This window comes from Ruditapes philippinarum, unplaced genomic scaffold (genome assembly GCF_026571515.1).
Source record: "Ruditapes philippinarum isolate M1 unplaced genomic scaffold, ASM2657151v2 ctg2895_1_1_1_1, whole genome shotgun sequence".
Lineage (NCBI taxonomy): Eukaryota > Metazoa > Mollusca > Bivalvia > Venerida > Veneridae > Ruditapes > Ruditapes philippinarum.
This window is the reverse complement of record NW_026861638.1, coordinates 228,259-250,449: the sequence shown is the minus strand read 5'-3', so window position 1 is coordinate 250,449 and position 22,191 is coordinate 228,259. Positions and strand designations below refer to the sequence as shown.

Below are 22,191 nucleotides of genomic sequence, written 5' to 3'. Positions count from 1 at the left end.
TCTTAGTATCCCATAAAGTTTCATTGAATTCCAGCCAGTAGTTACAGAGAAGTAGCACGGAAACGAATATTGCTCTGGTTGTATGCTGCCTAAGTTACTCTAAGTTAAAATGTCTGACCCAAACCAGGCGACAATATGCCCATCTCCTCTTGGTATTGAAGGTTCCAATAAAGTTTCATTGAATTCCAGCCAGTTGTTGCAGAGAAGTAGCAAGAAAACAAATATTTTTCTATATGCATACTGCATACCTAATCAAGGGCCATAACTCTGAGTTTAAGTGTCTGACCCCAACAAGGCAATAATGTGCGCATTTTCTCTTGGTATTGAAGGTTCCCCTAAAGTTTCATTGAATTCCAGCCAGTAGTTGCAGAGAAGTAGTGCCGTAACAATTTTTGCTCTATATGCATACTGCATTACTAATCAAGTGCCTTTACTCTGAGTTAAAGTGTCTGACCGGAACAAGTCGACGATATGCGCATCTCCTCTTGGTATTGAAGGTTCCCATAAAGTGTCGTTGAATTCCAGCCAGTATTTGCAGAGAAGTAGCATGGAAACGATTTTTTCTTTATATGCATACTGCATAACTAATCAAGGGCCATAACTCTAAGTTAAAGTGTCTGACCGGAACAAACCGATGATAAGCACATCTCCTCTTGGTATTGAAGGTTCCCATAAAGTGTCGTTGAATTCCAGCCAGTAGTTGCAGAGAAGTAGCGCGGAAACGATTTTTACTCCATATGCATACTGCATAACTAATCAAGGGCCATAACTCTGAATTAAAGTGTCTGACCAGAACAAGCTGATGATATGCGCATCTCCTCTTGGTATTGAATGTTCCCATACAGTTTCTTTGAATTACAGCCAGCAGTTGCAGAGAAGTAGTGCGAAAACGATTTTTACTCTATATGCATACTACATAACTAATCAAGGGCCATAACTCTGAGTTAAAGGGTCTGACCGGAACAAGCTGAAGATTTGCGCATCCCCTCTTGATATTGATGATTCCCATATAGTTTCGTTGAATTCCAGCCAGTAGTTGCAGAGAACTAGTCCGGAAACGAAATTCGGACAGACAGATGGACGGACGGAAGGACAATGCCAAAACTATATCCCCCTCCCAATTCCATCGGCTGGGGATAAAAAGAAAATGCAGCTTTGCATGGTGGTGTTTAGTGATGCATATATGAGAACATAATTATATGCTTCAAATGTGAAAATGTCAAGACCACACACTGTGGACAGGCATTTTTAAGCATTTGAGCAGACAAACTTATTGTAGTAATAGCCCCTGTGACCTTGACCTTTGATACAGTCACCTCAAAATCAGTAGGGGCCATCTGCTAGTCATAACCAACAACAATACCAAATATGAAGGCTGTTGACCACAGCATTCTTAAGAAATTGAGTGGACAAACTTTTTTTAACTTAAAGTCCCTGTGACTTTAACCTTTGACCCAGTGACCTCAAAATCAAAAGGGGTCAATAAATGGTCTTGACAAACCTCCATGTCAAATATGAAAGCTGTTGGTCAAAGGATTCTAAGGTTATTGGGCAGACAAGCTTTTTTAAGTCAAGGCCCCTGTGACCTTGACCTTTGACCAGTGTTCTCAAAGCAATAGGGGTCAACTAATGGTCATGACCAACGTCCATGCCAAATTAAAAGACCGTGGAAAAAGTAATCTTAAGTGATTGGGCGGACAAGCTTCTTTTAGTCAAGGCCCGTGTGTCCTTAACCTTTGACCCAGTGACCTCAAAATCAAGTGGGGTCATCTAATAATCATGACTAATCTCCATGCCAGATAAGTAGAATGAGAGTAAAAGGGTTCTTAAGTTATTGGGCGGACAAGCTTTTTTTAGTCAAGGCCCTTGTGACCTGGACCTGGTGACCTCAAAATTTAAAGGGGTTATCTACTAATCATGACCAATCTCAATTCCAAATATGAAGACAGTGGGTCAAAGGATTCTTAAGTTCTTCGGTGGACAAGGAAAAATTGACGGACTACCAGACAGACAAGCTGATTCCAGTATAGCCCCTTACAACTTTGTTGTGCAGGGGTATAAAAAGAACTGAAGTTTGAGTAACAAAAACTTATTTCTAGAAAAAAAACTAAGTTCAAAGAGGACATAATTCTAGAATAGTCCAGGTAGTGTAGTAAACCTTCTAACAAATGATTTGAGTGACAATAAGAAACATATATAATTATATAAAGTTTGAAATAGATACATTAAGAAACAAACTAGAACTATCACTAAATATGATTTATACCCTCCCCCCAAGACTGTTTGGAAATATGGAAGTTACTAGTAATAGAAAACCTTGTTACAGAATTGAAATTGAGTTATAGGGTTAGGCTCATTGAGCACTACACTTCGTCTTATTGTGCTTTCCAACCACTAGTTTTCAAGTTATGCACTGGACAAAAATAGAAAAAATGGCAATAACTATGTTATTAGTCCAAATAGAGTGATGGTTCTTGTGAATTGCACTTCATCTCACTGGCTTGACCATTGTATGAAGTTTCATTGAATTCCAGCCATTAATTTTTAAGTTATGCACAGGACAACAAAAAGTAACAAAGGGCAAAAACTCTTAAATGAGTCATGAAATAGTTATGGTTTCTGTGCACTGCGCTGCCTCTCAATATACTTGACCATTGTATGAAAATGTATCGAAATTTTCATATGCTCTGCAACAAGGAAAAGTAACAAAGGGCAATCACTCTATAATTACTCTGGACAGTGTTATTGTTCTTGTAAGCTGCACTTTCTCTTATTGTGCTTGACCACTGTATGAAGTTGCATTGAATTTAAACCATTAATTTTCAAGTTATACACTGGACAAGAAAAAATATCAAAGGGCAATAACTCTGCAATTAGTCAAAATGGAATTATGGGTATTGTGCACTGCACTTTCTCTTAATGTGCTTGACCTTTGTTTGAGGTTGTATTGAATTCCAACAAGTTGTTTTCAAGTTATGCTCTGGACATGAAATAGCAATGGAAAAGTAACAAAGGGCAATAACTCTATAATTACTCTGGACAAAGTTATGGTTCTTGTGCACTGCACTTTCTCTTATTGTGCTTGACCATTGTATGAAGTTGTTTTGAATTCAAACCAGTACTATTTAAGTAATGCTCCGGACCAGGAAAAGTATCAAAGGGCAATTACTGTGTTATGCACTGCACTTTCTCTTAATGTGCTTGACCTTTGTTTGAGGTTGTATTGAATTCCAACAAGTTGTTTTCAAGTTATTCTCTGGACAAGAAATAGCAATGGAAAAGTAACAAAGGGCAATAACTAAAAATTGTTTACTCAGTTAAGGGCAAGACCTTTACAAATACTCAATAAATCCACAAGCAACCCTAAGGTGCATAAGTACATGGCTGACCAACATTTTTGTAAACTTTCAGACCTACAGGTCAAATATTTTTCGAGTTATGCATGAACAAGTTGAAAATTGTAAATTTACACTAAGTCAAGGGCAATAACTGTAATTAAACTTAAAAAAAACCATATGCAAAACCCCAGGTGCATAGCTTCACGGTGATGTTGATCATTATTCCTATAAAGTTGGTTCTAACTCAAGCACTCGAGGAACAAATAACACAACATATTGGAACGGTTTTTATTAATTCAAGGGCAATAAATCTGACAAACAGAATAAATCTACAAGTGAAACCCAAGGTGCACAACTTCAAATGCTGAGCAACATTCCTGTAAAGTTTCATGACACTAGATCAAATACTTTTTGAGTTACGTGCCATATAAGTTGAAAATCATAAATTTTTATGAAGTCAAGGGCAATAACTCTAAAAATTCTAAACATATCCACATGAAAATACCAAATTCATGCTGATCAACATTCCTGTAAAGTTTCATAACTCCATGTCAAATACTTTTTGAGCTACATGGGACATAAGTTGAAAATTGCAAATATTTACTAAGTCAAAGGCAATAATTCTAACAAAACAGAATAAATCCACAAGCGAAACCCCAGGTGCACAACTATACATGCTGAGTAACATTCCTGTAAGGGTTAAGACTCTAGGTCAAATACTTTTTGAGATATGTGCGATGCAAGTTGAAAATTGCAAATTTTTAGTAAGTCAAGGGCATTAACTCTAAAAATACTAAATATATCCACCAAAACTACCCAGGTGCACAACTACACATGCTGATCAACATTCCTGTAAAGTTTCATGAAATTACGTCAAATACTTTTTGAGTTAAGTGTGACACAAGTTGAAAATGTAAATTTTTACTAAGTCAGTGGCAATAACTCTAAATATACTAAATATATCCACATGAAAATACCCAGGTGCACAATTAAACATGCTGATCAACCTTTCTATAAAGTTTCATGACTCTAGGTCAAATACTTTTTGAGCTATATGCGACACAAAAGGAAGGAAGGATGGACGGACAAGGGTAAATTTAAATGCCCTCTAAAGTAGGGGCACAACAAAGGGCAATAACTTTGTAATAATCAAGACTGCATTATGGATCATGTGCACTGCACTTCCTCTCAATGTGATTGACCATTGTATGAAGTTGTATTGAATTCCAACCATTAGACTTCAAGTTATGCTCCAGACAAAAAAGCAATGGAAAAGTAACAAGGGCAATAACTCTGTAATTACTTTAGTTAGAGTTATGGTTCTTGTGCACTGCACTACGTCTTATTGTTCTTGACCATGGTATGAAGTTGTATTGAATTCCAACCATTAGTCTTCGGATAAAAAAAGCAATGGAAAAGTAACAAAGGGCAATAACTCTATAATTACTTTAGATAAAGTTATGGTTCTTATGCACTGCATTTGCCCTTCTTGTGCGTGACCATTATATGAAGTTGTTTTGAATTCCAACCAGTAGTTTTCCAGTTATGCCCTGGACAAGGAAAAGTAACAAAGGGCAATAACTCTGTAATTAGTCAAGATGGAGTTATGGTTCTTGTGCACTGCACTTCCTCTCAATGTGCTTAACCATTGTATGAAGTTGTATTGAATTCCAACCATTAGTCTTCAAGTTATGCTCCGGACAAGGAAACTGCAACAGACTGCTGGACTGACTGACCTACCGACCCATCACCCGGTGACTCCAATATACCCCCCCCCCCCCCTAGAGTTGCGAATCTTTACACAAATGATATGGTTGATGATCATATATATTTGATATTAATAGAGTCATTTATCAATAGGGCTATAATTCATTAAACTTTAGAAGAGGTCCTCTGCTACATTCAATACAATTATGCTCTAGGATATGTATTTTCACAAAAAGTTTTAGATGTGTTTTCTTATAGGCCAAGGCTTGGTTAATTTTGACCCCTTAGGTATCACCATTGTTGTAAGTGAAAGGGTTATGCTTTATGTCCAATATCTAAGTTTAAGAGGTGAACATTTTCAGTCTAATTCTAACACAAGTCAAAGTAACAGAAGTGATCCTGTAGTGGGGCTATATTTGACATAACTTTAGTAGAAGTCAATAAGGCAATGTTTATGCTAAATGTCTGAACTCTTGGACACCTTTAAGTTTCAAAGGAAAAGATTCAAATGCATAACCTTTATATAAGTTTATCTTATTTAATTGACCCCCAGACTGGCATCAATTTAAATCCTAGTGGCATGATCTACACAACTTTTCTAGATCACAAGGAGGTGCATCATTGTACGAGAAGACTTTTAAAGATTTCTTGTTTCAATGACCTACTCATGCATCAGACTAGAACTATTTAAGTAACTTATGTAATTGTTATCTAAATATCATTCGTGTTAAGTATAGTCAAAATTAGATGTCGCTTAAAGGAAATGTGGATATCAACAATTGAGGGACAACTTGCCATCACAAATGCTCACCTTCAAGCATTTTGTACTCTGACAGGATCTGAAACATGGGAACTAAATCACCTCAATAATATTTTAGTATTCTCAAATAGTGTTCATTTTTGCAAGCATCAATTAATCTAAGAGCTTTGTCATAAAAAGGATTGTAATTTTGGAGTTATTTGTCCTATATATACATCAGATGTGCCTATAGACCACCTCATTTTAAAGCTTAGTACAGGACCTGAAATTTTAAATCAATGTTAAAACACATGTGCCTAGGATTTCATCTTAATAAACAATTGATTAAAGTTTGATAACCTTCTTTCAACTGTTTAAGGAAGTGGTGCATGTCACAGGAGTTTTGAAAGTATGCCGTCTGTATCTTAAATCAAATCTGTACAGTAAGTCTCTCTATTCAAATACTATTTACTTCAGTTACACACAAATTTACTGAAGTAAAGAGAGTGATAGATGAAAAACATTTCAATAATAACAATGCTTCCTTGTTAAAATGGATAAATATATCTATTGTGAGGTTGTTACTATGAGTGGAACAATTACTTTGTTGTAACTAGGAGTGTAACAATTACTTTGTTGTTACTATGAGTGAAACAATTACTTTGTTGTTACTAGGAGTGAAACAATTACTTCATTGTTTCTAGCAGTGAAACAATTACTTTGTTGTTACTAAGAGTGAAACAATTACTTTGTTGTTACTATGAGTGAAACAATTACTTTGTTGTAACTAGGAGTGAAATAATTACTTTGTTGTTACTAGGAGTGAAATAATTACTTTGTTGTAACTAGGAGTAAAACAATTACTTTGTTGTAACTAGGAGTAAAACAATTACTTTGTTGTAACTAGGAGTGAAATAATTACTTTGTTGTTACTAGGAGTGAAACAATTACTTTGTTGTTACTAGGAGTGAAACAATTACTTTGTTGTTACTATGAGTGAAACAATTACTTTGTTGTTACTAGTAGTAAAATGATTACTTTGTTGTAACTAGGAGTCAAACAATTACTTTGTTGTTACAAGGAGTAAAACAAGTACTTTGTTGTTACTAAGAGTGAAACAATTACTTTGTTGTTACTAGGAGTAAAATAATTACTTTGTTGTTACTATGAGTGAAACAATCACTTTGTTGTTACTAGGAGTAAAATGATTACTTTGTTGTTACTAGGAGTAAAATAATTACTTTGTTGTTACTAGGAGTAAAACAATTACTTTGTTGTAACTAGAAGTAAAACAATTACTTTGTTGTTACTAGGAGTGAAACAATTACTTTGTTGGAACTAGAAGTAAAACAATTACTTGCAAATTATGCTAAACCAGGATTCAGAGCTAGAATTGACATAACTGTATTTGGACTTGACTGGCTGTCTACATTTGTGCAAAAATATATCCTTTCTGATATTAAACAAATGTTCATTTGTTATTATGACTTTGTGTTCTCACTAACACAATAAAAACTATGTAATGTAAACACAACATGTCGTTTTAAAATAGAAAAATTGATGTTAACATAACCTGAGTAATCAGACCAAAATTAATTGAATCCCAAAACAATAACGAAGAATCGAATCAAGAGAAAACCAAATGTTATACACCTAATTGTCTTTATATTCTGACTAGGAATTAAACAATGAGGATGATTAAAATACAGATCAGTTTTTCAGCAAGTCAACTAAAAGCTCACCAGATTTATTTCTGAAAGCAAAACCTTACCTCTTCAACTTCTGAAAGATTAACTTTTGGTTTACTTTCAGTTTGATAATTCTGCTGTATATCTTCTAATGAATCGCTGGGAGCAGGAACAACAGTAGGTCCTGCTTTGCAGGGACTCTTAGTTTCCTGTGATGGTAAAATTGGAACTATCCCTATGCCTGATTGCTCTGTTTGTTCAGGTATATCTGTGCCTGATTGCTCTGAGTGTTCAAGTAAATCTGTGTCTGATTCTTCTGTGTGTTCAGTTAAATCTCTGCCTGATTGCTCTGTGTGCTCAGGTATATCTGATATAAATGTATCATCATCAAGTGTCTGACTGTTTAATGTGTTATAAATATCTGAATCACTTTGACTTAGAGCACTATCACAACGGTGGCGTTCGGTAGATTGCTGATTTATTTTTGCTAAATACTTATTCTGTACTTCCAATATCTTTCGCAGACAACCATATTGTTTTGAATCTCTCAAGCATTTCTTAAATTTGTTGTAGTTGTCTTCACCAGTTTGTCTCACAAGGCGTACAATTTCTCTAGATTTGTCGGTTTTATTCTTTTCCTCCTATACAAAAGTAGAAAATAATATTTTAACATACATAAGAGTTGAGATGCAGCTATCTATTATAATTTATAATGCAACTGCTATGCCCTGCCTGATAACACTTGCCTGATAGTTATTTTTGATATCAGATTAGTAACCTGATATAAAAAATAATCCTCACCCATTTCAATTTACTTTTTTCAATAGCTTAAAATATATATTTTCATTTTTACCTATCATCCTTTGAATTCTACAATATCATCTCTTATCCTTGCAAATGTTGAATCGTTAATAACCAAATTAACAAGCAATTATCATAGTATTGCAAGCAATCCATAAGTCCCCTACCGGTAAGAGCCAAAGCAACATTCTGAAGGGCCATTCACTTGTGTTTTTATTTTCCATTCACTTGTGTTTTTATTTTAAGTAAATTTGTTGAAAAAGTTCTTTAAAAGTGATCACAGTGAACAGTTTTTATGTACAGACAGACAGACAGACGGACTGAAGGACACTCTAAAGTTATTTTTTAAACATCCCTGTTATCAAAATATAACATTTTTAAAAGCAAAATTTAAAAAAAAGGAGATAACAATGTCATACATGATGTGAGTGTAACAAAGAACAATTAGTAATGAAGGTATGAATATTGAATGTTTATTTTGAATTTGAAATAAATGAAAGTTAAAAGAACGAACAGGAAAAATTAAAAGTTTAAGGAGGAGATAATTCTGGAAATATGGATGCTAGATTTACAAACCTTGTCATATTATTATGATGTGGGAGTTTGAAGAAAATCCTATCATGATTGAAGAAGTTGGAATAAAAATTACCAATTTCTCAAAAAAAAGTCTATTCAAAAGGGGCATAATTCTGGAAATAATCTTGCTCAGTATTGAACACTCACAAATGTTGAGTGATAATAAGAAAAATTTATATGAAGTAGATACGTTCAGAAAAAAAGAAGTTATTAAAAAAAACAATGTCTTTTTCATGAAAATTTTAAGTTCAAGGGAGGTAATTCTGATAAAGTTTGTGCTAGAGTTGTAAACTTTGTCACATATGATGTGGTTGATGACTAGCAACTTATATTTAAAGTTTGAAGAAAATACATTAAGAAATAAAGAACTTATAGTGAAAAAAATTAAAAACTAGAATCAGAAATCTTGATATTCAGTCTATTTGTTGCCATAGCAACCAGAATTTTCAATACAGGAAGATAAGAAAAGAATATGCATAATTTCCATACGGCCATCTACCCATATGTCAAGTTTCATAAAAATATTTTCAGTACTTTTTGCGTTATCGCTGGATCCAGGTTATGTGTAAAATTTGCCATATTTTCAGTCTATTTGTTGCCATAGCAACCAGAATTTTCAGCATAGGAAAAAAAGAAAAAGACGTGCATAATCTCCATACTACCATCTATCCATGTATCAAGTTTCATAAAAATATTTTCAGTACTTTTTGCGGTATCGCGGGATCCAGGTTATGTGTAAAATTTGCCATATTTTCAGTCTATTTGTTGCCATAGCAACCAGAATTTTCAACATAGGAAGAAAAGAAAAAGATGTGCATAATCTCCATACTGCCATCTATCCATATATCAAGTTTCATTAAAATATTTTCAGTACTTTTTGCGTTATCGCGGGATCCAGTTTTGTGGACGGACGGACTGACGGACGTCCGTACCAACATTTGATATTTAAAAGGTTAATCAGCTCATAAACTACACCTGGACCAAAGTCCATAAGAAAAATTAGCTTATAAAAACAAAAAATAGCTCTTAATTTGAATTTTATGAGTTTTTGTTCTTTATTTAACAAGGGAATGAAGCTCATAAATATCAAATGTTTGCTCGGACAGACGGACGGACTGACGGACAGACAGACGGACGGAGGGTAAACCTAAAGTCCCCTCCGGTAAACCGGTAGGGGACTAATAAAGTGATGTTTATTTGGCAAATGACATCATCAATGGTCACGTCATAGGCCTATTATAAACATAACAAATAGGCTAGACAATTTTCTCGAGAATAAGTAAATGTTTACTTTGTTTCACCAGAATATTATTCAATAAGTGAACAAATAGTAATAAGACACATGTTTGTGTAGATTGTGTTTGATTGCCAATTTGAATTTCTTTGACTGAAAGTGAAAAACATGTATGTGAACTTTTTAATTTGACATTTCAAGAAAAAATGTGCAGATAAGTTATTGTGATTCAAAGAGATATTTTTTTGATTGATGTTCAAAGGGAAGAATCTTATTCCTATACATTCTGTTGTATCAGATATTACCAAACGAAATATCTCATGTTGAGAGAAAAACAGCCACCATCTACAAGTTGATTCTAAGTTACAGAGGAGGCTGAATTTGTTTTCAAGAATTACTTCTTTGAACCAAAAAATGCCCCTTTCAACAAAATCGCCAGTAAAAAAGTAGATCATTTTGTAATTTTGACAGTTTCTATACCCCGTTTCAGCCCTATCAGCCTCCCCTGATAAATTTGATATCAAAAGACAGTAGCATGTTTAGTAGTTTAGTACCAATATTTTAAACAAGAGAGTACAATGGACCTTGGATAGCTCAATTAAAAGTTCTCATGGTTCTAATTGTGTGACTATTTAATCATGTTTCAATTTTCATCTATATTTTACAGTCATAAATGAATTTCTTTTACTGCTTCTTTATCATTATTTCTTTTTTTGTTTTGCTGGGTCAGTAAAACTTGGTTGTTGCTCTATGCATAACATCAGTACATCATGTCATGGTTGTGATAAATTGGTCACAGTTTGTCAGTTTTGTTAGATTTTCAGTCACACTGACACTGTATGGGTCATGTGGCAACTTTCCAGTTTTTCTGGTTGAGGAATAACACAGTTGCCCCTCTGTGCATTATTTGCATGACAGCATACCTGAGTGAAAAACCACCAACCCTCTGTCAGCTAGCTGAATAGCTTCCTAACAAGAAAGGATTCAAAGTGTCTCATTGAATTTAATCCTACAGGAGTGAGAGCAAGTGATTTGAACTCTCTATGACACTATTTGGAATAAGTAATATTGAAATCTATGAACAAAAGCAGATATAAAATTAAATCTAAAACTGACATCACAAAGTTCATATTTGTATCTGAAAAAGTGCATGTATAAGAACATTACTGGTTACTATTGTTAAGGGAAAGCAACAGTTCCAAAAGATGTGTACAAATAAGAAAAATCAATGACCGCCTAGGGTGGGGCTAATTTTGACCCCTGGGCTTTTATTTGAATAAACTTGGTAGACACCTATAAGAAGATTTTTCATGCTGAATATCTATGCTCAAGCTCTTTAGGTTTTTTTAAACTGTTTAAAACTGATTGTCTCTCTTTAAATTTGTGTGAACATCAATGTACAAACTAAACAAGGTGCTGACCCATTGAAATAAACATGGATCTCACTAAGATTTTCAAAATAGAAGTCCCAAATCATGTTGAATATATTATGGAAAATGGTAATATTTCCCAAATGGGAAACACTGTATGAAAAGTGATGAAAATATCTCAGAATTATCATTTCTAATACCCTACATCATCAGATCATTATGCTGTTTTCTTCCTGATTCACTCTTAAAGTAATTTTAATTCATAAACTACATTTTAAGTGTTATTACACACATTTTAACAAAACATAGCTTTATTTTGGTTACTATTTTTAAATTATAACAAATGGGATAGCGAAAATATGTGACAAATAAAAAATTGTCTGTTTCCTGCAAAACACATTCAAAATTCTAGTTGTTGTTGGTTTTGATTATATTTAAGATTAAATATTTTTTTAATTATTTTAAGATTGATATTCATCAGATATTCCAAAAGGCATCATAAAACAAAATTTTTTAATTTGTAATTTAATTACGACAAAATTTACTGTTGCTGATGTAACTTTTTGAAGACAGATTATGTAACAAATTTCTTTGTGTCACTGGGAGTTTATTATCAAAAAGGTCATTGATATTTTTAGCTTCTTGTATTTTATTCAAACATGAGGACTGACAGTAACGAAATTGATTTCGGACCGCATAATTTTTATTCAGCCAGGACCAAAGACTGACGGACTATCGCACATACAACAATTTGTTTATATGGTGCAATTAATAATTTATACATTGCACGCTATAAACAACCTGTTAATCTGTTATCACAGCTAAAAATGTCAGAATATCAAGCCCACAGAAATAAGTACATATAAGGTAGTTCAAAATCTTCCCAAATCAAAAATTCATTTGACCCCTATTTGTGACCTTGACTTGGAGATACAAACCTGAATCATGCACATTGCAAATTGTGTTAAAGTGGTACATATTTATTTCAAATAATTTAAAACCTTCCCAGTAGTCCCAGTAGTCGATTTATGTTATTGAGCAGACAGAAACTGTAGTCTTTTCAAAATTTGATCTCTTTAAATTGGACACTGAAGGTTAAGCAAACTGGTTATTGTGCTCTGCTCATTGTCTTAATAATAGTAATCATTTGTACCAAGTAATATTTCATTAAATTTTCATTAGTTTTCAAGTTATGATGGCCTGACAGACTGATAGAATAACTGACAGACAGATAGACAGACTGAGGACATAGGTTCCTCCTGCTATACAGCAGATTGTTAATAAGATACAACTTTCTGTTATGTTCTGAACTAATACTTACAATAATGTTCCAAAGTGATATGTACTCAAACATATAGATGGAAAAAAAGCAGACGGACAGGCTGAGGGTATAGGCCCTTCCTGCTATACAGCAGATGATTAACAGTAATAAAATACAACTACCAGCAATGTTCTAGTACTTACAGTAATATTTCGCAATGGTATGAAGTCAAACATATGCCTTTCTGTGAAACATGTATGAATTAACATCGGTTCCATATTTTCCAGTAGATACCTCAAACTACCATCCAATGCATATCCGATCATAACTAAAGAGAAAGGTATTATGATAAGCAGAGCAAAATAATAGTCTTATGAAAGATTGTTAAAGATTGTTGTAATTTCCATGGTGCCTAATAACATTTTTAAAAAGAGCACCAGAAAAGTGAGGCAATACATGACTAAATGCAAATTTGTTGAAGGATTATACTTGTCAGGAACATGTTTTAAATTAATTATCCTTACGAAGTGACCCCCAGAGGGGGGAGACACTGATACAGTAACTTTTGTTGAGATCTATATTGATACATGTCAAGTTACTAAGTACTTGCCACAAGATTACGATGTGTTAAAAAAAGTGGTAAATTTGTCTGACCAGTGTATATATATTGACCATATACAACAACAAAGTTAGTTTGGCAATAATACAAGCCAATATCTTAGCTGAGAGCATTGCAGTTTTTACAATGAGCTTTCCTATATCTTATAAGTCTACTAGTATATAAAATAAGAGACTCAATAAACTCAATAACACATCACAGTCTCTCATTCAAAGTTCTTGGTTTTTTCACACACTTCAGAGGTTTCCTAAACTTTTTCAGTTTCATGTACATTTTTTTTTTCAACAACTCTGATTTCAAAGTGTAATACTCCTTCCAAAACAGTCAGCAAAACACTAAGGGAAAGAAGTCAAATGGGAATAAGGCAAGAGCTAAACCCAGAAAACAAAGAGGCCAAGGGAGAATAATGGTCTGAAGAGGGTAAGGGAGAAGACATGCCATACACATACTGTCTGATAGGGCCAATATTGCCTACTGGGCATGATTCATACAACTTATACCAAATATCTAAGTAGTGGGCATTGTTATTTAGAGAAGAAGAATTTTAAGGTTTCATTTTAAGCCTTTTTTTAAGCTCATGTAAATTTAATTTGAATCAGACTGAAACCATTTGTGCTTTGGTAGAAAGCCATCTAAGCATAATTGCTAACAATTGGTCAAAATTATCAATTTGAGTTAAGAGAGGTTGTCTAAAGATATTGTTTTTTTGTTTGATTGGGTTTACTTCACATCAACACAGTATAGGTCATATCGCGATGTTCCAGCTTTACCAGTGGAGGAAGCCCTCAGGTGCCCTTCCGTGTATTATTTCAGGCACAAATGGGCACCTGAGTAGAACCACCGACGTTCCGTAAGCTAGCTAGATAGCTTCATCACATAAAAGAATCCAAGTCCCTGTGGGGATTTGAACCCACAGCAAAGAGGGGCAAGTGGTTTAAAGTCAATGACCTTCACCACTCACCACTAAAAAATGTTCATGTAATATATTTGTAGACTTGGTACTTGAGTTAAGATGACTTTTATTCAAAATCTGACTTTGACTCAATTGAACATATTTCCTTTATACTTATTTTAATCTTTAGCTCTAGCAGCAATATTGTTTCATTAAAGTCATTCCAATAGAGGACTATAGTAGTAGTTTACTTCTACTTTTAGCCAACTTAATATCATAAATTGTCTATCTTTATAGCAGATGAGTCAATATATAAAACATTATTCTCCAAGTAATTTATGTAAGGACATAATTATCACCAAGTGTTTTAAAACAAAATGATCTAACAAATGTAGGCAATAAACCAAAAATTATCTTACGTTTGTATTCATCCATATTATTGAATTGAGCTTTTACATCTTCAATGTTGAACAAGCTTTCATGTGATTCAGACACTCCTCTTTTTAATATTTTCTCGGTTGACTTTTCTTTCCTGTCTGTTCCTGATAGCTGTTTAGTGGCAGGTTTATCTGTCTCAATTTTTCTCTCGTCTAAAGAGCTATCTTTAACTTTGTCTGATTTAAGACTTGTTTCATTATTTTCATGTCCACCATTTTTTTCATTTTCATCATTGACACTATCTCCTCTATTTACATCATTATATTTTATATTATCATCATTCTTATTATAATTATCCCCTTGTTCTATATTAGGATGAGGTATTGCATCATGAACCTCAACAGGAACTATTTGTTTGGTTTCATCTTCATGATCTTGGTCAGATAACAGTGGTTTATCTTCACCATTAGCAGCATCATCCATGTTATGCTGAAATATTGAACAAACATCAATAGCTTTTAAATTGCGTTTATCATTTATATAATGTTGGTGATTCTAATTGAATGTTACAGTAACAGTATAATTTATCACAGAAAAAATCAAGACCACTGCAAAAGCGGGCCAATGTATGCCAAATGTTTAAGTAATCAAAAACTAGAACTATCACTAAATGTGATTAATACCCCCACAAGTCTGCTTCGGAAATGAGGATGTTACTAGTAACAGAATACCTTGTAAAAGAATTGAAACATAGAGTTATGGTTGTGGGCAATTAAAGATAATTGTGGTTCATGTATGTTGCATTTCCTTTCAATGTGGTTGGCCATTGATGAAGTTTAATTGAATTACTCTGTAATAAGTCCAGAAAGACAAAGAAAAAGAACAAAGGGCAATAACTCTATAAATACTTAAGATAGAGTCATAGATCTTGTGCACTGCACTTCCTCTTATTGTGCTTGACCATTGTATGAAGTTGTTTTGAATTCCAACCTGTACGTTTTAAGTTATGCTCCGGACAAGGAAAAGTATCAAAGGGCAGTAACTCTGTATTTTTGTCAAAATGGATTTATGGCTCTTGTGCAATGCACTTCCTTTGAATGTCCTTGACAACTGTATGAAGTTGTACTGAATTCCAAACAGTAGTTTTCAAATTATGCTCTGGACAAGGAAAAGTAACAAAGGGCAATAACTCTATAACTAGTCAAGATGGAGTTATGGTTCTTGTGCACTGCACTTCCCCTTATTGTGCTTGACCATTGTATGAAGTTGTTTTGAATTCCAACCAGTAGTTTTCAAGTCATGCTCTGGACAAGGAAAAGTAACAAAGGGCAGTAACTCTGTAATTAGTCAAGATGGAGTTATGGTTCTTATGCACTGCACTTCCTCTCAATGTGCTTGACCATTGTATGAAGTTATAATGAATTCCAATAATAAGTCTTCAAGTTATGGTCCAGACAAAAGAAAGCAAAGGAAAAGTAACAAATGGCAATAACTCTGTACTTAGTCAAGATGGAGTTATGGTTCTTGTGCACTGCACTTCCCCTTATTGTGCTTGACCATTGTATGAAGTTGTTTTGAATTCCAACCAGTAGTTTTCAAGTCATGCTCTGGACAAGGAAAAGAAACAAAGGGCAGTAACTCTGTAATAAGTCAAAATGGAGTTATGGTTCTTGTGCACTGCACTTCCTCTCAATATGCTGGACCATTGTATGAAGTTATAATGAATTCCAACAATTTGTCTTCAAGTTATGGTCCGGACAAAAGAAAGCAATGGAAAAGTAATAAAGGGCAATAACTCTGTAATTACTTTAGATAGAGTTATGGTTCTTATGCACTGCACTTCCTCTCAATGTGCTTAACCATTGTATGTAGTTATATTGAATTCCAACCATTAGTCTTCAAGTTATGCTTCGGACAAAAAAAAGAAGGCATTTGAAAAGCAACAAAGGGCAATAACTCTGTAATTACTTTAGATAGAGTTATGGTTCTTGTGCCCTGCACTTTCCCTTATTGTGTTTGACAATTGTATGAAGTTGTTTTGAATTCCAAGCAGTAGTTTTCAAGTTATGCCACGGACAAGGAAAAGTAACAAAGGGCAATAACTCTGTAATTAGTCAAGATAGAGTTATGTTTCTTACGCACTGCACTTCCTCTCAATGTGCTTGACCATTGTATGTAGTTATATTGAATTCCAACCATTAGTTTTCAAGTTATGCTCCGGACAAGGAAAATGCAACAGTCAAAAAAAAAGCAATGGAAAAGCAACAAAGGGCAATAACTCTGTAATTACTTTAGATAGAGTTATGGTTCTTGTGCACTGCACTTCCCCTTATTGTGTTTGACAATTGTATGAAGTTGTTTTGAATTCCAACCAGTAGTTTTCAAGTTATGCCCCGGACAAGAAAAAGTAACAAAGGGCAATAACTCTGTAATTAGTCAAGATAGAGTTATGATTCTTGTGCACTGCACTTCCTCTCAATGTGCTTGACCATTGTATGTAGTTATATTGAATTCCAACCATTAGTTTTCAAGTTATGCTCCGGACAAGGAAAATGCAACGGACGTCTGGACCGACCGACCGCCCGACCGCCCGACCGACCAACCGACCGACCGACCACAGGGTGACTCCTATATACCCCCCCAAACTTCGTTTTTGGGGGTATAATAACCTTTCAATTAGGGTAGAGACCCAATCAAGAAACTTGTCTGAAAAAGGTTTTATCTTAATTATCCTATGATACCATATGACCTCCAAGGTGGAGGCATTTCTAAATGCATGATTCATAAAACTTTTATGGAGGTCTACTAGGCAATACTATATGCCAAATATATAGAGTATTATCAACAAAAAGATAAAATGTGTTTTCCTAGGGCAGGGCCAATTTTTACCTGAGGGTCATGATTAATATATATCTCTTGTAGAAATCAACAAATTGATGATACATTCCAAATATCTAACCTCTGGGCTTTGAAGTTCACACAATAAGACTTAAATTTGATTGCCTATATAAAAGTGACTCTGGGCCAATTTAGACTCCAGGGGCATGATTAATATCAATTTTGCAGATGTTCACAAGGCAATGCTACATGCTTAATATTTTCTTGGCATTGTAGTTTCCAAAAATAAGATTGAAATTTGTTTTCTCATACAAAATTATATATCAACAAGGCAATGCTACATGTCAAAAATCTAAACTCTAGGCATTGTAGTTTCACTAAATAAAGACTTAAATTTGTTTTTCTACACAAAATTATACAAGAGGGCCCAGAGGGCCCTGGATTGCTGACCTGAGAAAAGGTCAAACAGTCAAAGAGGAGCCCCTTTTCACCCCAGAAGCACAATTTCAAAAACAAGGGACAGCTTAATCTGAACAATTTTTTACACTGTCACCAAGAAAATTTTAGTGTTAAATTATTCCAAAATTAAACCGGTAGCTGAGATGTTGTTTAGATGTTGTTTTCTAATTTTACCTCTGACAGACATTTTATTAAACAGTACAGCCTGTCACTGTGAGAGGTGAGCTAATAAAAAGATGACAGGAAAAAACAAGAACCGGTTGAACCGGGTGATGCTCACTGAGAAGGTTCTGAACACAGGAAAGTATAAAACAAGAGGGCCATGATGGCCCTGAGATCGCTCACCTGTATATAGGCCCCGGGAGCGGGGCCAGTTTAAACCCCAGGGCTTTTATTTGAACAAACTTGGAAGACATCCATTAGAAGATGTTTCATGATGTTAAGTTTTTACTACACACTACACACATATAATGAAAAACAATGACCCCTGCACCCCCCCACCCCCCGCCAGAGCCAATTTTAACCCAAGGGCTTTTTGAACAAACTTGGTAGACACCCACAAGAAGATGTTTCATGTTTAACATCTTACCTCTAGCTCATTAGGTTTTTTACAATAAGATTTTTTAAGTTTTTACTATACACATATAATTAAAAACAATGACACCTCTGGGGCGGGGCCAGTTTTGACCCAAGGGCTTTTATTTGAACAAACTTTGTAGACACTTACTAGAAGATGTTTCATGCTAAAAATATCTAAACTCTAGCTATTTGGGTTTTTTCAAAGAAGATTTTCTAAGTTTTTGCTATACATACCGTATATAAGGAAAATCAATGTCCCCCGGGGCGGGGCCAATTTTGACCCCAGGGCTTTTATTTGAACAAACTTTGTAGACACTCACTAGAAGATGTTTCATGCTTAATATCTAAACTCTAGCTATTTGGGTATTTTCAAAGAAGATTTTTTAAGTTTTTGCTATACACATATAAGGAAAATCAATGACCCCTGGGGCAGGGCCAATTTTGACCCCAGGGCTTTTTTTTTAACAAACTTTGTAGACACCCATAAGAACATGTTTCATGCTAAAAATCTTAGCTCTAGCTCTTTGAGTTCTTTAAAAGAAGATTTTTAAGTTTTTAATATATGCATATAGGGAAAATCAATGACCCCCTGGGGCGGGGCCAATTTTGAACCCAGGGCTTTTATTTGAACAAACTTGGTAGACACTCATTAGAAGATGTTTCATGCTCAATATCTTAGCTCTAGCTCTTTGGGTTCTTTAAAAGAAGATTTTTTAAGTTTATACTATATGCATAAAGGGAAAATCAATGACCCCCTGGGGCGGGGCCAATTTTGACCCCAGGGCTTTTGTTTGAACAAACTTGGTAGACACTCACTAGAAGATGTTTCATGCCAAATAACTAAGCTCTAGCTCTTTGGGTTTTTTAAAAGAAGATATTTAAAGTTTTTTCTTTTGGTTGCCATGGTAACCAGAGATCTGCATGGAATTAAATTCTTTGAACAAGTTTTAAAGGTGACCACCAAAGGAACATTCCTGTGAAGTTTGGATGAAATTGGCTCAGTGGTTTATGAGGTGATGTCATTTAAAGTAAAAGTTTACGGACGGATGACGGCCAGATGCCGGACGAAAAGAGATCACTAAAGGTCACCCTGTCACTTTGTGACAGGTGAGCTAAAAAATGAACAAAGGGCAAAAACTCCAAAATTAGGCAAGGCGGAGTTATGTTTTTTTGCACTGCACTTCTATTCAATGAGATCTATCTATCTATAAAGTTTCCTGATGATATCAGAGTAATGTCCAGTGTAAAATTCAGTGTAAAAATGAACAAAGGGCAATAACTCCAAAATTAGACAAGGCTTTGTTTAGGTTCTTTAAGCATTGCAGTTCTATCCAATTATATCTAGCTACCTACAAAGTTTCATGTTGATATCTCTAATAGTTTTAAAGTTATGTCCCGGACAAAAGTCAAAAAGTAAAACTAAACAAAGGGCAATAACTTCAAAAAAAGGCAAGGCAGAGTAATGATTCTTAAGCACTGCACTTCCACCCAATGAACCTATCTATCTACAAAGGTTCATGTTGATATCTCTTATAATTTTAGAGTAATGTCCCGGACAAAGTTCAAAGTGTCAGAATGAACAAAGCGCAATAACTCCAAAAGTAGGCATGCAGATTTACAGTTCTTGTGCACTGCAAACCTACTTAATGAGATCTATCTACCTACAAAGTTTCATGTTGATACCTCTTACAGTTTTAGAGTTATGTCCTGAACAAAGTTGAAAGTGTGAAAATAAACAAGGGGGATAATTCAAAAATTAGGCAAGGCAGAGTTACAGTTCTTGTGCACTGCACACCTACTTAATGAGATCTTTCTACGTTGATACCACTTATAGTTTTAGAGTTATGTCCCAGACAAAGTTCAAAGTGTAAAATACACAAAGGAGGATAATTAAAAAATTAAGCAAGGCAGAGTTACGGTTCTTGTTCACTGCACACCTACTCAATGAGATCTATCTACCTACAAAGTTTCATGTTGATACCTCTTATACATTAAGAGTTATGTCCCGGACAAAGTTCAAAGTATAAAAATAAACAAAGGAAAATGTTTCAAAAATTAGGCAAGGCAAAGTTACAGTTCTTATGCACTGCACACCTACTCGATGAGATCTATCTACCTACAAAGTTTCATGATGATACCTATTACAGTTTTAGAGTTATATCCTGGACAAAGTTCAAAGTGTAAAATAAACAAAGGGGAATAATCAAAAATTAGGCAAGGCAGAGTTACGGTTCTTGTGCACTGCACACCTACTCAATGAGATCTATCTACCTACAAAGTTTCATGTTGATACCTCTTATACATTTAGAGTTATGTCCTGGACAAAGTTCAAAATGTAAAAATAAACAAAGGGGGATAATTCAAAAATTAGGCAAGGCAGAGTTACGGTTTTTATGCACTGCACAACCTAATCAATGATATCTATCTACCTACAAAGTTTCATGTTTATACCTCTTATAGTTTTAGAGTTATGTCCTGGACAAAGTTCAAAGTGTGAAAATAAACAAAGGGGGATAATTAAAAATTAAGCAAGGCAGAGTTACGGTTCTTGTGCACTGCACACCTTCTCAATGAGCTTTATCTACCTACAAAGTTTCATGTTGATACCTCTTGTTGTTTAAAAGTTATGTCCTCGATAAGAAAAGGGGGCTGACGGACGGAAAGACGGACGGACGGACAAGGCGGCGACTATATGCTCCCCCGAAATTTTTCGGGGAGCATAAAAAAGGAAAACAAACATTTGACCTGGCTGGGGATTGAACAATTGACCTAGATCCCTTGAGGTGGAGCCATTTTTGACACTTGGGGTTTTATTTCAACAAACATGGTAGACATACACTTGAACATGTTTCATGCCAAATATCTAAGCTCTACTTCTTTTGAATTTTCACAAGAAGATTTTTTAAGTTTTTACTACATACATAAAACGAAAATCAATGAACCCTTGTGCCGGGCTAATTTTGACCCTTGGACTTTTATTCAAACAAAGTTGGCAGACATCTACTAGCAGATGTTTTATGCAAAATATCTCAGCTTTAGCTCTTTTGGATTTTCACAAGAAGTTTTTTTTTTAAGTTTTTACTATAAGGAAAATCATTGACCTGGGGTGGGGCCAATTTTGACCCTAGGGCTTTTATTTAAACAAACTTGGTAGATATCTACTAGAATGAGCCATCATAAAAACTCACCATGAAGTCATTGTCCTCAGGTGAGCTAAAAAACTAAATGACTCCCGAGACGGAACCAATATTGGCCCAAGGTGCATGATTAATACCAGTTATTTTGTAGTCCACAAAGTGATGTTACATGCCAAATATCTAAGTTTTTAGCATCATAAGTCTCAGATGTGATTTTCCTATATAAGTCTACATAAATTAAGTGACCCCTGGGGCAGAGCCATTATTGAACAAGAGGGCCATGATGGCCCTGAGGTCGCTCACCTGTATATAGGCCCCCCAACCCGCACCCCCCCCCCCCCAACGTTGCAGGGCCAATTTAACCCAAGGGCTTTTATTTGCACAAACTCGGTAGACACCCATAAGAAGATGTTTCATGCTGAACATCTAAGCTCTAGCTCATTGGGCTTTATTGAAAGAAGATTTTTTTAAAGTTTTTACTATATACACATATAGTTAAAAACAATGACACCCCTGGGGCTGGGCCAGTTTTGACCCCAGGGCTTTTATTTGAACAAACTTTGTAGACACTTACT

The 22,191-nt window shown here is 34.7% G+C and overlaps 1 protein-coding gene across 2 annotated transcripts in view; it reads right to left on the bottom strand.

The window, feature by feature from the left end:
- LOC132716391 (uncharacterized) overlaps positions 1 to 22,191 on the bottom strand; it is a 99,375-nt gene that overhangs the window by 16,831 nt on the left and 60,353 nt on the right. For both annotated transcript variants that reach the window (XM_060699657.1, XM_060699658.1), the window contains exons 12-14: positions 14,645 to 15,092; positions 12,918 to 13,042; positions 7,556 to 8,113 (exon numbers count right to left, since the gene is read on the bottom strand). In XM_060699657.1, the coding sequence (XP_060555640.1) occupies positions 7,556 to 8,113; positions 12,918 to 13,042; positions 14,645 to 15,092 (1,131 nt within the window). The remainder of the gene's footprint in view (positions 1 to 7,555; positions 8,114 to 12,917; positions 13,043 to 14,644; positions 15,093 to 22,191) is intronic.